General features: G+C 44.4%; 1 protein-coding gene across 3 annotated transcripts in view; it reads right to left on the reverse strand.

The window, feature by feature from the left end:
* Positions 1-1576: 1576 nt before the first annotated feature.
* OLFM3 (olfactomedin 3) overlaps positions 1577-16548 on the reverse strand; it is a 166406-nt gene continuing 151434 nt past the window's right edge. For all 3 annotated transcript variants that reach the window (XM_083511166.1, XM_083511165.1, XM_083511167.1), the window contains exons 5-6: positions 6854-6960; positions 1577-2989 (exon numbers count right to left, since the gene is read on the reverse strand). In XM_083511166.1, coding sequence (XP_083367292.1) covers positions 2312-2989; positions 6854-6960 — 785 coding nt within the window. In that variant the 3' untranslated portion in view covers positions 1577-2311. The remainder of the gene's footprint in view (positions 2990-6853; positions 6961-16548) is intronic.

Consider the following 16548-nt stretch of genomic DNA (forward strand, 5'->3'; position numbering starts at 1 on the left):
AGAGGATCAAAGGCTTGTGATCTGTTACAGATAAGCCAAGACAGGGTCTCATACCCTCCGACTAGGGAATGCAGCAGCTTTTTGCCTGCGTTAGCATTTCTTTTCCCATACTTGAAAGTGTAAGGAAGGTATAGACCAGGCACGTCCAACTCCCAAGACTGTGATCTACTCACAGTATAAAAAGACCAGCTGTGATCTACCCATTGTCATTGCTAGGGGACGGTTGACCAAAGTTGTTGAGCTTTTTTTTGGGTAGAGGGTGGAACACATAGACAATCACTAACAACACAATCAACCTGAGACACCCCCGCGATCGACCGGTCATGCTGGACATGCCTGGTATAGACCATGGGAAGGCCACGGCTTGGTTAACCCCCTTTTTAATAGTGCATGTTGTTAGGGCCAATAACGTACCACCCAGGTGGGTGTGATTAATATACACTTTGCCCTCCCCAGTGTAAGACAACTGCATAAACCTGAGGGAGGAAGACACTGTCCCTGAGAATCCAGTGTAAGACCAGCCCAGGACAGCGCTGCCCATCATCCAGCTTCAGCTATGAGCAGGTGTGCCCACTGCCATGTCTATATGGGTTTCCAAGCAGCAGCAGGAGCCTGAGTTATGCAATTTAGGTGGTCTCCTTGAGTTCTGTCTAGCTGTAATGTGCCTGCTGAAAAGGTTTTTGTTGAGTAGGCAAGCCTACTCAACAATGTATGGTTGACATGCATTCTATTAAGTACCGTATTTTTCGCTCTATAAGACGCACCAGACCATAAGACACACCTAGTTTTGGGAAGGGGAAAAGAAAAAAAATATTCTGAATCCCAGAAGCCAGGACAGCCAGCAGGATCGCGTTGTCTGTCCTGGCTTATGGGATAGCTGCGTGCAGCCTCTCCCGGGCTGTGGAGGCTGTGCGCAGCTAAGCAAGAAGCCAGGAAGCGCAGCGATCCCGCTGGCTGTCCTGGCTTATGGAATAGCCAGGAATAGCAATATGGAACACAGCCTCTCCTGGGCAAGGGGAGCCTTCATTCCCTGCCCGGCAGAGGCTGTGCATGGCTAAGGCTCCCCCAAGAGCCGCGCTCCCTTTAAAGAGCATGCGGAGTGTGTGTGCGGCTCTTGGGGGCTTTTCCCCGAGGAGGGAGAAGGGCAGCCCTTCCTCCTCCTCAGGGAAAAGCCCCCAAGAGCCACACACAAGCTCCACGTGGCTCTTTAAAGGGAGCGCTGAGCAGAGCCTCCTGCCTGCATTTGCTCCATAAGACGCACACACATTTCCCCTAACTTTTTAGGAGGGGGAAAGTGTGTCTTATAGAGCGAAAAATACGGTAATTTCTTGTTTTCAAATGACGCATATTTTTAACTACTGGTTTTATGTGTACTTTGAATTTTTTCTTAGGTCTTGTTTTTAACCTTCTAATTCTGATGTATATTTTATGTTTTATGTAGACCATGGTTTTGCCAGTTAAGCAGTATTTATATTTTTAAAACGGGCAAACAAATAAATTCATGTATGTAGTTCGGAATTGATGACTGCAGAATTTTCATATCCACACCATTCCAAAATGGACCCATCAGACCATCAAACTTCAATATATTTTATAAAAAATAGTTGACTTTCACAGAAGTGAAGAGATACAATTGCACAATGGTGGACACAATGGTATAAATACATATCACTGAGAAATTGCTTGCAAGAAGTTTAAAAACAGACTGTACAGCACCGCATCTGAAATTGTGTAACAGCCAATAGAATTTTACTTCTTTCCACCTCTAAAGAAATCTGATTCTTAAGTATTTGACTTTAGAAGAGAGTGTGGTTGTTGTTGTTTTAAAGAGAAACCCAAATAATATTGATGCACATTCTATTTCAGATTACTGTCCAAATATATTTTGATGTTGAGCAATTAGACAGATTGCTTTTGTTTAAAAAAATGATATATGGTAGAAAAAGACATTCATGCAGTTAAGCCACCATTAGTCTCTGACTCTAATATAAGGCAGATCATTAATCTTTTTTATTTTATTTTTTTAAACAATGTCTTTAGCCACTGAAATAAACTTTAGTGCTTTCCATGACAAAGTCATGGCAGGCCTGGTGTAGAGTTAAGAAAGTTACCTCTAATCCCATCTAGATCATTTTAAATAAAGGCTCCGCCATATTTGGAATACATTATACTGTAGAAAAAGCTCCCCCCCCCCATTTCCTTTTTTTAATTCTTACTGGAAAAAAGAGAACTTAAGAGAAACCCAGCAGAATGCTTTTGAGTTCAGCACAAATGACACTGCTTTCAGGTGGCCGGAATATCAAGGTTGAGTTTATGTGTCATCCTCAGTCTTAATTATGTGGAAAAGAGTGACATTGAACAGGACTTGGTGCCCATTATTCCAGGCATACAGAGCTCGATCTCTGGCATTGTAGTCAAGCATGGATATATGAAAATATTGATTATGAAAGGGGATATCCGTGTATTCGTACGTGGAGGTTTTCGTGGAATAGGAGTAGTACACCTTGGCTCCAGTTAAGTGAGAATTGGTGACGTACAAGGTGCCACAGATCATGAAGGATTCGCCAGCACTTCTCTTTGGGTAGCCAGTGCTCCAGCTTTTCATCACTTCCAACGTGTCCTGGTTCAGCTGGCTGATGACGATGTTGCCCGCGTTCTGATTGGTTGCGTAGACGGCCCACAAGCCAATTTCGTCCGCCATCAGGTCGATATCTGAGAAGCCGCCCCAAGTGTATGGGTAGACGTTGTGGAAGCCGGCGTACTCCAGGCTACGCTGAGCCAGCACCCGGCCTGTATCGAAGCTGTACTTGATGATGATGTTGCTCTGGTATTTGTTGAAGAAGAGGGAGCCGTTGTAGACAACGTGGTTGGTTCCTGCCCACTTGAAAGGGAGGTTGTATGTCCTCGACTCGGCTCCGCTGACAAAGTCTGCTATCGATTTGTATTCACGGACTATTTTGTTGTTGGTGTAACTGTCCATATACCAGACCTGAAAGCAAAAAAGAAAGAAAGAAAGAAAGAAAGAAAGAAAGAAAGAAAGAAAGAAAGAAAGGAAGAAAGGAAGGAAGGAAGGAAGGAAGGAAGGAAGGAAGGAAGGAAGGAAGGAAGGAAGGAAGGAAGGATAAGCTGTGAACTTTGGACAGAAGCATAATTTGCAAGTCGGCCTATCATTTTAAATGCATTGGCTATTTAATCTTTCACTGGAGTCTTTCCATTTGCCACACAAATCAAGCAAAGGAAAATCAGATCTGATCGGGTTTTGTTGATTGCTGGGTTTAGAAAAAGGGGAGCGTCCCATCTGCACACAGCAGGGCTCTGAATTTCTCAGACTGCCATTTCTCAGACTACGTTCCACAGAACCCCGAGGTTCCATGAAGCGGTCCAAGGGGTTCCTCTGAGAAAAGAACTGTATTGGCAGACAAGCACACACAATGTGTGATTTCTGTTGAGCTGTCGCCATGGGAATTAAATGCACCATTCAAGCAATTTTCCTGCGATTTCCTTCCCTTTCCCCCCTTCCCTTGCTGGGTTCTCCAAGGTTTAAGTCAGTAGAAGAGTTTGGATTTGATATCCCGCTTTATCACTACCTGAAGGAGTCTCAAAGCGGCTAACATTCTCCTTTCCCTTCCTCCCCCACAACAAACACTCTGTGAGGTGAGTGAGGCAGAGAGACTTCAGAGAAGTGTGACTGGCCCAAGGTCACCCAGCAGCTGCAGGTGGAGGAATGGGGAAGCGAACCCGGTTCACCAGACTACGAGACTACCGCTCTTAACCACTACACCACACTGGCTAATGTGCAGGAGTGCCGGCTTCTAGGGGCTGAGTCCTTTTGAGTCCCTGCTATATTTTTGGAGTAGGGCCGGCCCTCCCAAAAAAATTTCAGAGCCAAAGAGGGGAGCTGGGCACAGTGTGCCTTCAGTAGCTGGCTCCTCCTCCTCCTGCTGTAGAGGGGAAGGAGGGTTGAAGCACCAGTGGTGGTGCCAAGAGGAGGCGGAAGATGAGCCACCGGCCACTGAGCTGATTGGCTGCCATGTTTGGCTCCGCCCCGGCTCCTCCCAACATCCTGACATCACACTGTGATGTTGGCACCCCCAAGCCTTTTGCAAGCTGGCGCCTCTGGCGAGGTGTCATTGCTTGCCTGCCTCCCCAGTGCTGTGCCTTGCTGCCAGTTGGCCAAAACGGAGAGGGGCGAGGCAGTGTGGAGCTGGGTGTGGTGCAGGCTCAGCAGCAGAGTCCATCTGACCCTCCCAGCACCTCCACTGCCTTGCCCATCTTCTCCTCTTAAGTGTTGAGAAGCCAGGTGAGCAACACTGCTCTGCCTGCCCTGCCCTGTTAGTGTGCTATGTACTGTTCAAGAACGTGCAGTGGGAATCCCTTGCCCCCTTCTGGCACTTGCTAGAAAGAGCTCTTAATGCTGGCGAGGAGATAAGAGCTCTAACTAACAGGAGCAGAAGGCTTAAGGATCACAAAACAGATCACAGGCTTCTCCTGGCAGAGGAGTACAGGAGACCGACAGCAAAGATTTTTAAAGTCTCAAACAGGGTAGATAAAAATCAATGTTTTTTAAAAACAGTTGAATCAGATGTTTTTTTAATTTAAATCAGATTTTTAAAATAAAATGCTTTTGGAGGAAATTTTTTTCTAAAGATAGTTTTCTATTTAAGATAACATTATAGTCCAAAGGCTATTCATCAGGAAATAAGAATTTGTTTTAAATTTATCATGTGGGCTAAAACTCAGTCTAAGTTTATACACACACCCACACACCCTGTTTAACCACATCAGTTAACAAACATGGATACATATGCTACAATGTTATTGTTTTAGTTAAATAAATTGTTTAAATTGTTATTAAGGAATGATTATTTTTCTCCTTCCAATAAAGTACAGCAGAAAACTTGTCCAAATATAAACAATAATTTCATAATTACCTGTCTTTGTATTTCTAATAGTATAACCAAAACAGTAATTTTTGATATAACTGTAAAAACTACTCTGGAAATTCATTATTCCAAAAATGAAACCTTCATCTGGTTGTAAATATTAAGATCATACCAGAAAGAATGAGTCTTTCTGTAAAAAATAAATGATTTAAATCAAGTCTTACTGACTAGTGATTTAAATTGATTTATATCAAATCCACCCTGGTCTCAAACTTGCCACTTTTAAAAGTTACTCCTCTGTTGTGAGCTCTCCTCATAATCAACTCTGCCCCCTTTTAATTCATTTAAATATATTCTACCGTAAGTGTTCTGCTGAAGTTTTCTTTAAAGTAAAGGGTTCCACTGGAAACAAAAAAATTGAGAACCACTGCTTTGGACAATAAGGAGAATGATGTGTAGGTCATGGTAATATTAGACCCTTCACTGACACGGCTGTCATGTCTCCATGTTGATCCACCCCATGTGGTTTGCCCTGATTTCATGTTTATTAAAAGGGAAGGGTTGTGCACTGCATTCAGATAGATCCCAAACTAAACCGGGCTGATTTGGGGGCAATCTGGACATAGCTGAGTCAGGTTGAGACAGCCCTGGATAGGGCTGGGCAGGCCAGAGAGATCCGGGGCTGTCGTGGGGCAGGGCATGGGAAGTAGAGGCAGGCACAGGTGGGAAGGAGAAACTGTAGAAAGGTGGAACCGAACAGCTGGCTGCACCTTTGCGGCAGAAGGTAGGGGTGGGTGTGAGTGGATGCCGTTCTGGCCTGATCTCTCCTTCCTGCCTCCTGAAGCAGCACCGCACAGGATTGAATCCTAAGCAAAAGATTTGATTCTGCATTATGCTGGTTGCTACTCCTTCCCATGGGGCAGCAGCACCCTGCAGGATCTGGTCCTCGCACTCGTAAGCAAATAATGATAATAATAATAATAATAATAATAATAATAATAATAATAATAATAATAATAATAATTTATTCACTCTGGGCGGCTTCCAACAAAGATTAAAAACACATCAAAATGTCACACATTAAAAACTTCTCTAAACAGGGCTGCCTTCAGATGTCTTCTAAATGTCAGGTAGTTGTTTATCTCTTTGACATCTGATGGGAGGGCGTTCCACAGGGTGGGTGCCACTGCTGAGAAGGCCCTTTGCCTGGTTCCCTGTAGCTTAGCTTCTCGCAATGAGGGAACTGCCAGAAGGCCCTCGGAGCTGGACCGCAGCGTCTGGGCAGAATGATGGGGGTGGAGACGCTCCTTCAGGTATACTGGGCCGAGTTGTAGAGCAGATGTATTGCATTTAGAAGATCCTAAATTTAGTCCCCAACATCTCCAGCCAAAACATTCTCAGGTAGTAGGTACTCAGAAAGACTTCTGCCTGAGGCCTTGGAGAGAGCTGACAACTGGGCTGAATGGACTTATGCTATGACCCAAGTATAAGGCAGCTTTGCATCTTCAAACAAAAACATCTTGAAGGTCCCAGGCCACAGAGAGGTTAGGCTGGCCTCAACTAGAGCCAGGGCTTTTTTGGCTGTGGCTCTGATCTGGTGGAACACTCTGTCACAAGAGACTAGGGCCCTGCGGGACTTGACATCTTTCTGCAGGGCCTGCAAGACAGAGCTGTTCCACCAGTCCTTTAGCCAGGGCACAGCCTGACTCCCTCCTTTGGCAACCCTCACAGAACTCTAGCCCAATGGTTGCCATTAATTTGATTGGAATTAATTTTATAATGAAATGATTTTAGAATGTTTTATCATTTTACTGTTGTTAGCCGCTCTGAGCCCGGCTTCGGCTGGGGAGGGCGGGATATAAATAAAATTTATATTTATTATTATTATTATTATTATTATTATTATTATTATTGACCAGCTGGTAGAATTCCTGGCCAGCTCCCAGCAAGAAATAATAAAAGTCACGTACTCTGTTATTTTTCTCAGGTGCTAATGGATCTGTCATCCAAGCGCCAAACCGGGTTCCCGATGTCTTGACTGTAATAGGGCCAGTGATCTTCATCAATTTGCCGCAAGCTGAAATGATAAGAAACCAAAATGACTCTATGAAAATCCCTTCCAAACCACAACATTGGCTGACTGTGCTCTTCTTCCAGATATAAGTGCTGTGAAAGGAGACCAAGTAAGAAATAAAAAAACCAACGCTGGTGATGCCCGAGTGCTTTTGGTGCCGTCCAAAAAAGAAGAAGGATACTTTGTTCAAGTTCTTTAAATGAAGAGTTTGAAGGATGCAGACAAGACGTGGTGTAAGGATTTGAAATAACTAGCACTTCAGTGGTATATCATTCTTTCTTATTGTTTTATGTAGCATGCATATAATAAAACCAACAAATGAAATACTGCTTTTTCAAGGAACATTTAGGTTCATTAAAAAGTAGCATATGGGATGCGGGTGGCGCTGTGGGCTAAACCATTGAGCCTCTTGGGCTTGCTGATCAGAAGGTCGGCAGTTCGAATCCCCGCGACGGGGTGGGCTCCCGTTGCTCGGTCCCAGCTCCTGCCAAACTAGCAGTTCGAAAGCACGTCAAAAGTGCAAGTAGATAAACAGGTACAGCTCCGGCTGTAGGTAAACGGTGTTTCCGTGCGCTGCTCTGGTTTCGCCAGAAAGCGGCTTAGCCATGCTGGCCACATGACCCGGAAAAACTGTCTGTGGACAAACGCCGGCTCCCTCGGCCTATAGAGCGAGATGAGCACCGCAACCCCAGAGCCGTCTGCGACTGGACTTAACTGTCAGGGGTCCTTTACCTTTACCTTTAAAAAGTAGCATACAATGTTTCTGGTTCTTCACTGTTGTTGTGTTGCGACTTTTTAATGCATTGTCTTATTTGATTGGTGTTTTATTACGTATTGAGGTTTTACCTTACTGCTAGTGATCTATATGGCTCAAAAGAAAGGATATCTATATATATTATACACGTACATACAGTGATACCTCTGGTTGCGAACGGGATCCGTTCCGGAGGCCCATTCGCAACATGATTGGAACGCAACCTGCAGTGGCGTTTCTGCACACGTGCGGGTTGCAATTCACTGCCTCTGCGCATGCGCGTGACGTCTTTTGCGCATCTGCGCATGCACGAGTGGCGAAACCTGGAAGTAACCCTTTGCGGTACTTTTGGGTCGCCGTAGGATGCAACCTGAAAAAACGCACCATGAAGCAAACAGAACATGAGGTATGACTATATGTGTGTATATATTTGTATGTGGTATCATGCCTGGAAGCATGGGCCCATACCCAGGAAGCTTGTACAGCTATCATTGGGTTTTTCTTCTTGTAAGAGACTCTGCTTCCACCCAGAAATAAGGTTCTGGCCTTTGGACCATTGGCTGGAGAATAGCATGCATCTCCTTCTTCCCCCTGCCTCCTGATCACATGCTTATACTCTAATTAAATGCCTAAATCCTAATTAGAGGTTTACATCCTAATTAAGAAACAATGCAAGGCCCCTTTCTCTAGATCATCCTGGGTGAGATTTAATTTTTATTGTTTTGTATTTATTTATTAAATGGAAAGAAACAAGTGCGGTCCTCCTCTGAGGGCACTGTAAGAAGAAGAGTTTGGATTTGATATCCTGCTTTATCACTATCCAAAGGATTCTCAAAGCGGCTAACATTCTCCTTTCCCTTCCTCCCCACAACAAACACTCTGTGAGGTGAGTGGGGCTGAGAGACTTCAGAGAAGTGTGACTAGCCCAAGGTCACCCAGCAGCTGCATGTGGAGGAGCGGAGACGCGAACCCGGTTCCCCAGATTACAAGTCCACCGCTCTTAACCACTACACCACACTGCAAGATGCTATCACATAGGGTTTTTTCTCCAACATGCTAGATCAGCCCTTGGATCAGGGAGCCATCTACAGCCCTAGCATTCATGGATTTCTTTTTTTGGGGGGGGGGAGCATATAAAAAATGCACCTTCTTTTCATCAAAATTACTAGGATTGCGTTGGGCGAATTTGAACAAGGTTGAGTGATTTGTAGACGACAAGACGACAAGTTGCCCTTCCACGTGAATGAAAATGCTTAAATGGAAGTTAGTTTTAGGAATGCTTTGTTCAATCTGCATATAACTAAGTAGGTCAAATTGGAGACCAGCAGAACAGGCTGTGTGTTCTGACTGCACCGGCCAAGTTATGACTTCATTTCCTACACTTAAGTTACTGGAAATGAATGCGCTATATCATCCGAGCCTATTCTCATTCTGTAATAATGGGGCAAGTGCTTTGATAAGCTGCCTTGAGGCACTGAATCCATTGCTGGGCTAAATGGATATAATGGAAATATGTACAAAGTGAATAGGCACTCAAGTCAATCAACTACATTGGATGAAAGTAGATGTTGCAGGAGCATCCGTCCTGTGTGTGTGTGTCTCTCCCTTCTCCCTGGAAACATCTAGTTTAGGGATGGGGAATCTGTGGCAGTCCAGATGTAGCTGGATTTTATCTCCTTCCCATCTGAAGCTAGGCCAGTAGAGAGAGGAGAGGGAATTCTCAGTCACAACACTCCATTTGTGGAGTTCTTGTTATCTAGATGTTCCCCTCAATCCATCTTTTGGGAGATGTTTCTTTATGACTATTTTCTTGGATTAGGTCGGGTTAAAATATATATGGCATAATAACAACATTTTACTTAATCAGAAGCTGTTTGTAAAATTAAATCAAATAGTCCTGTTTTTCTTCATTTCAGAGCAAAGCAAGTCGGTAGGCTTGCGCAGAAATATAGGTCTTTTCGAGACTCAACAGGTGCACAAAATACGGGGGAAATGTAACTTTCAATGTAAATAGGGAATTGATTTCAGCATCACAATCTTTACAACAGAGAGGACTTGGATGTATCAGAACATAGCGAAAAGACTGTATCCGCCACTCTTAAATCTTTCATAAAATGAGATTTTGAGGGTACCTCTTCTCTCTCTCTCTCTCTGGGGGGTGGGGATTACAGAAGGAAAAGTACTGGAGGTGTTAAACCCAACGGGGAGCTTTAATACATATATTTTGGGTTCTGCCCTCCTGTCAAACCATTTTGGAAAGAAGTTATGGAAGTAATAAAAAAGATGAACAGACATGGTATAATGTTAAATCCTGAAATATTGCTTTGGGGTTATCTGAAGGATCGCATCTTGCAGGGGGACTTAGAAAAGGTGAACAGTTTACTTAAAGTAGCAATACATAAGTGATGGCAGCGATAAGAACTTCTTTAATATCCTCCTGGACTGAGCAAATTTTGACTGACTCTAACCAAAATTGGCGTATTATGTGAGGTTTAAAGAAGACTGTTTGGAATAATAGTTCATTGAAAAGTGAAGTTTTTTTAATTAAAAAAAAATCAGTAGAATATGAAATAGCAAGATAATATTCAACCACATATATTATTTTAATTGCAGCTTTGCTCTTGCCAACGGTAGGGTTGAAGGCAGGGAGGCCAACAGTAGGTGGAGCCAGAGGCAATGAGAGGCAGCAACAACTCAATCTAATTCTATCTCCTTCCTCCTCCTGTCTGAGTTTTACAAGGTGCAACACTGAGACTAAGAAGGAGGAAGCTTCTTAGTAAGGAAAGATAATAAGAATATATAGATGATTTGAGAAGGTTGTAGAATGCAAAGATTATTGCAAATTGTATAATGTGGAGGAAATCGAGTGGAGGTGGAGGGAAGTGGGAAGAAGGAGAAAAGAATAATATGATGGATTGAGGAAATAGAAATGTAAATGTATGGGTGGGTGGGGAGGAAATAGTGTTGGCTTCGGTATATATGTATTGTAAAGTAATATGTGAAAACCAATTTAAAAAGGGGGGGGGGGGAGAATAAATCAGGAGGACTATAGGTCTGGAAATCCTGTTTTCCTTATCTTCAATATCCTCAAACCAATGTCCTCATACAAATGTCTGCTTGCATTTGCAAAGCATGCAGTTTAAGATAAATGTGGTGGTTTGAAAAAATAAAATAAAACACTCTTTGTCAAACTCAAAAAAAGAAGAAAGAAAAAAAGAAGAAGAACGAAGGAGGAAGGTGACAGGCCGTGCCACCCCCTGGACTTGTTGGAAGTAGGAGGGTAGGTAGTCAAGCGGGCATTTGCTGAAACACATTGCGCATGCTGTAGTGGTGCCTGGGAGCCCTAGAAGTCACGTCCAAGGCCCCATGGTGCAGGGGCTGAGCACCCACCACAATTATTTGGTGGGTGCCCAGGCCCCTAGGACCTCCTGGTGCTGGCGCCAGTGTGTTTGTGGGTGGACATTACTACTTTGTTATAAACGGCTCCTGATGGCCTGCATGAAATGGTTTCAAATTTTATTTACAGTGGTACCTCAGGTTACATACGCTTCAGGTTACATACGCTTCAGGTTACAGACTCTGCTAACCCAGAAATAGTGCTTCAGGTTAAGTACTTTGCTTCAGAATGAGAACAGAAATCGTGCTCTGGTGGCGCAGCAGCAGCAGGAGGCCCCTTTAGCTAAAGTGGTGCTTCAGGTTGAGCACAGTTTTAGGTTAAGTACGGACCTCCGGAACGAATTAAGTACTTAACCTGAGGTACCACTGTATTTAATTTAAATACACTGCACTTCCAGTTACACACAGATACAAGCACCAAAACCCCTGCAAAGCCATCTTCTGAAGTGGCTATGATGCTTCTCCCACAACAAAGGCTTTGAAAAGAACCAACTCTTTAAAAAAAAAAACTTTGTCAGGAGCCAATTCTTCCAAACTGCTTGGGTTGATAATCAAGGGGGGGAATCAGAGAAAAGAAAGTGAGCTTGATTAATGAGCCTTCACAGCACTCTGAGTTTCGGCAGCTGCGGACCCTGCATTTGCATGCAGGGAACGGCTCAGGATGACAAGGTAGGCCCTGAAGCACGTCTTCGTGTGAGTGGTGAGGTTGATGGATCAGCCTGTACTATTTTGAGCCGCTTAAGGCCTACACTGGAAACTGCTGGGAGAGAAAATGACTTGGAGAAGAACACCCAGTGACTGACCCACGAAATACTTGACCTTGGGAACGTATCAAGGGATGGATCGGCACTGATGGATGGAACTGTAAGTTCAGGGCAGGAAAGCAATGGGGGAAATACAGGGTCCCATTTGATTCTTGCTGAAATCCTCCCCAATGATTGACTTCTTTCTCAAAGTCTACCCACCCAGTATTCCACGTCAAATGTCTTCTTCGCTCACTATTGCATTCACCAAGAAGCTGATCAACGTGACTTAAGGGGAAATTAAAACTAAGTCAATCACTTCTTACAGAGAAACCCTAGTAATCCCCCTCTCCAGTTTATAACAGTAATAACGTCTACACAATTCTTCCCCTGTCCCTGACTGTCTAGATCTCTTACTATTTGCACCAAGGTAAGTACAAATTAAAGGTCCATATAGCTAAAGGTATGGTTTTCCCACGAGTGATTGATGTTTGGAAGTGAGAGCTGGACCATAAAGAAGGCTGATCGCCGAAGAATTGATGCTTTTGAATTATGATGCTGGAGGAGACTCTTGAGAGTCCCATGGACTCCAAGAAGATCAAACCTATCCATTCTTAAGGAAATCATCCCTGAGTGCTCACTGGAAGGAGCTGAGACTCCAATACTTTGGCCACCTCATGAGAAGAGAAGACTCCCTGGAAAAGACCCTGATGTTGGGAAAGATGGAGGGCACAAGGAGAAGGGGACGACAGAGGATGAGATGGTTGGATAGTGTTCTTGAAGCTACCAGCATGAGTTTGACCAAACTGCGGGAGGCAGTGGAAGACAGGAGTGCCTGGCGTGCTCTGGTCCATGGGGTCATGAAGAGTCGGACATGACTAAACGACTAAACAACAACAACAACAACAAGTACAAGTGTGTTTCTATGGATGTTCACAGAGTGTAACATAACTAATGATATAGTTATCTTAGCCAATCCACTCATAATTGCCCATGTGGTACTGGTAGGACCTTGATTCTTTCACCGTTTCAAATAAACGGAACCAATTAGTGTTGTCGTTCAACAAAATCCTTGGAAACTGTGTTGTTCTCCATTGCCTTTAGCTGTTTCATTAATTTCTCCACAAGTACCAGTTTTAAAATGGCTTTTTAGAACGAGACATACTTAAAAACAAGCCGCACAGTGCAAATGATTCCTCTGTGGAAAGGGAACCCAGTCTTCACACTGTTCTGTGTGTGGAACCTTTCTGAAAGGCATTATACCAGAGTGGCCAAACATGAGCTGTGAATTATTGGGGCTTGAAATTGCACCTCAGCCATGAACTCATTGGCACCTGGCATACATGGGCAGATGCCAGGGCACCAGCACTGTCGTGGGTCCCACTACTAATAAGAGTTGGAAGGGACCCCAGGGGTCATCTAGTCCAACCCCCTGCAATGCAGGAATCCCAACTAAAGCATCCATGACAGACGGCCACCCAACCTCTGCTTAAAAACCCACAAGGAAGGAGAGACTACAACCTCCTGAGGGAGCCCGTTCCACTGTCAAACAGCTGCTACTGTCAGAAAGTTATTTTCTCATGTTTAGTTGGAATCTCCTTTCTTGTAACACTGGTTCAAGACCAACCCTCCAAAGCAGGAGAAAACAAGCTTGTATCCTCTTCCATGCGACAGCCCTTGGGATATTTGAAGATATTTAATACAGTGGCACTTTGGTTCTCAAACTTAATCCGTTCTGGAAGTCCATTCCAAAACCAAAGCATTCCAAAACCAAGGTGCGATTTCCCATAGAAAGTAATGCCAAATGGAGAATCTGTTCCAGACTTTTAAAAACAACTCCTAAAACAGCAATTAAACATGAATTTTACTCTCTAAAGAGACCACTGATCCATAAAACGAAAACAATAAACAATGTACTGCAGTCACACAATCAATCAATCAGTAGCTGAACTGGGTTCCACACAGTCACAAAAACAAAACAAAAAGAGCCACAAAAACAAAAACCCAAAATAAATAGCAAAAAAACAGACAGACCTCAGCGTAACACTCAAAACGGAAGTGTGGCACTCAAAATGGAAGCATAACACTCAAAACAGAGCACGTTTGGCTTCTGAAAAGAGTTTGCAAACTGGAACACTGACTTCCGGGTTTTCAGTGTTTGGGTTCCAAGTTCTTTGAGTACCAAGGCGTTTGAGAGCCAAAGTACCACTGTACCTGCCCTAGGCCCTCTTAACTTTCCCCCAAGCTTCGAACTCTTGAGCAGCACCTGGGGCTGGATCTAGCCATGGCGTTAATTTCCCATACTATCCCTGACTGAGCCTCACTTTAGGGATTTGTGGGGAATTTCAAGGATGGCCACCACAGGCAGGTAAGCCCAAGGCTCACTGAAAGAGGAAGGGTCCCACCAGAGAGAATGTTGCTGAGGGACCTCTGCTGAGGTGCTTCTAGAGAGATATTTAGTTGTAAAGTAATACTACTGTTGTTGTTGCTAACAAAATTCCTCTGGAAAACAGATAGAAAGAGATCATTTTTAAAAGCTGCACAAGGCTGCCATGCTAGCAGGGGTGAAGGCAGTAGAGGAAATGAAGGAATCCTCCCCTGCTATGCCCTTCTGTCACCTCTGAAATGAACGGCAAATATTAGCAATTCTGAATGCATTAGGAACAGGTCGGCTTACTTCTGACTCTCCTGCTAGCTGAAAGGGACTCCTTTAACGTCACTAATATGAGACTCATACCAATGTTTTGGTAGCAAAGGACTGTCAGGAAGACAAATGCCTTTGCTGCCAGTGTCTATTAGGGACATAATTCGGGATGTGCAGCTATAGTTTTGAGGGAGAGCAGTGTGGGCTGTAAAAGCCATCTGCCCAGGACATTTTCTACAAGGGCAGAGATGGTCAGACTTTAATTGGAAACAAGAGCTGAGCCCCACATCTTGCAGCAGAGAAAACGCTGGCTCACCCTCTGTGGGAATATTTGACAGGTGGGGTGGGGCTCACCTGATGTAATATGATGTCAGGTGATCACACTTCAAAGGAAAAACCAGCCCTATGGTTGTGCTGCTTTCCTTGGCAAAAGCAGAGCTTGCTTTTGATGCTGAATTCAGTGCCGAAAGCAATACCCCCTTGCGCCAGGGATGGATGGCGCTCGAGAACACTGTAAGAACATGCTAGCTCTGACTGGGAGATCCTAAATGCAGCTGATCCGGGGGGGGGGGATTGCATTTGGTGCTGAATTTAAAAATGGGGCAGGAGCAAGCATTCAAGTACTAGCTGCACTTCATATCTTCCTGTTCTGACGGAGTCCCCATTCATGATGAGGTTTTTATGTGCATTTACACGCAGGTGGCGCTGTGGGTTAAACCACAGAGCCTAGGACTTGCCGATCAGAAGGTCGGCGGTTCAAATCCCTGCGACGGGGTGAGCTCCCGTTGCTCGGTCCCTGCTCCTGCCAACCTAGCAGTTTGAAAGCCTGTCTAAGTGCAAGTAGATAAATAGGCACTGCTCCGGCGGGAAGGTAAACGGCGTTTCCATGCGCTGCTCTGGTTCGCCAGAAGCGGCTTAGTCATGCTGGCCACATGACCCGGAAGCTGTCTGTGGACAAACGCCGGTGCCCTCGGCCAATAAAACGAGATGTGGGCCGCAACCCCAGAGTTGGCCACGACTGGACCTAATGGTCAGGGGTCCCTTTACCTTACTCAAACACAATCGACCAACTCTGCTTCAGGCCTTCCCTGTTGATGCAGACAAGTCTGAAGTGGAGCTGGCGTATTTGGTGTTGGAAGTGAGGCTTACATATTCATCCCTGTCCTCTTCCCACTTCATGCATTCAGGCAAGCACCAAAATGGAGCAGAAGCCCTAAAGAGATATTACTTATGATTACAGTGGTACCTCCGGTTGCGCACAGGATCCATTCCGGAGCTCCGGTCGGATCCCGAGGTTTGTGAATCTGGGGGTGCCACTTTTGTGCATGTGCACGGCACATAGAGCGCTTCTGCACATGTGTGCAGGGGCGAAACCCAGAAAAATACTTCCAGGTTTGCCACGCACATATCCCGAAGGATACATAACCAGAGGTGAACATAACTGTACATTTATACCTCATTTTTATTCCAGGTCATCCCTTTCCTCATTTTATCCTCACAGCTCTGTGAGGTAGGTGGTTACCATCATCATCTCCATCTATAAGATTTATATACCATATATATTTTCACAAGATGAAAATGCAAGATAAAACAGAAACAAGAAAACAACAGCCTCTCACCTCACCTCCTTGAGAGGCGTTGACTGGCCCAAGGTTAGCCAGTGAGCTTCCTAGTTGAGCCAGGATTTGATCAGTCCTTAGTCTAGCACTCTGATCACTTGCATGCTGTTTAGATTTTCACTAGACAATTCCTTTCTGTTCATGTGCTTTATTTTTTGCTTTCTCTCTTTCACTGTGTTATTTCTAGTTTCAAAGGGAGACTCTGAGAATGAATTATTGAAAGGATAACTCAATCCAGAGATCATCTTTTACCTCTGACTCAGTTCATTTGCCTCCAGGATCCACTAGGATTCATGATACTGAGAAATATCTATACAGTTTTTCAGTTACTATGCAGTTTACCGCAGCAGATCCTACTTGGTAGGAGAGTGACACAGTCTAGAAGACAGTGATGTGGATAATCCTGCTATTCCCCATCTTTGACTAATTATTTTC

This window comes from Podarcis liolepis (assembly GCF_965112155.1).
Source record: "Podarcis liolepis genome assembly, chromosome: 6".
NCBI lineage: Eukaryota > Metazoa > Chordata > Lepidosauria > Squamata > Lacertidae > Podarcis > Podarcis liolepis.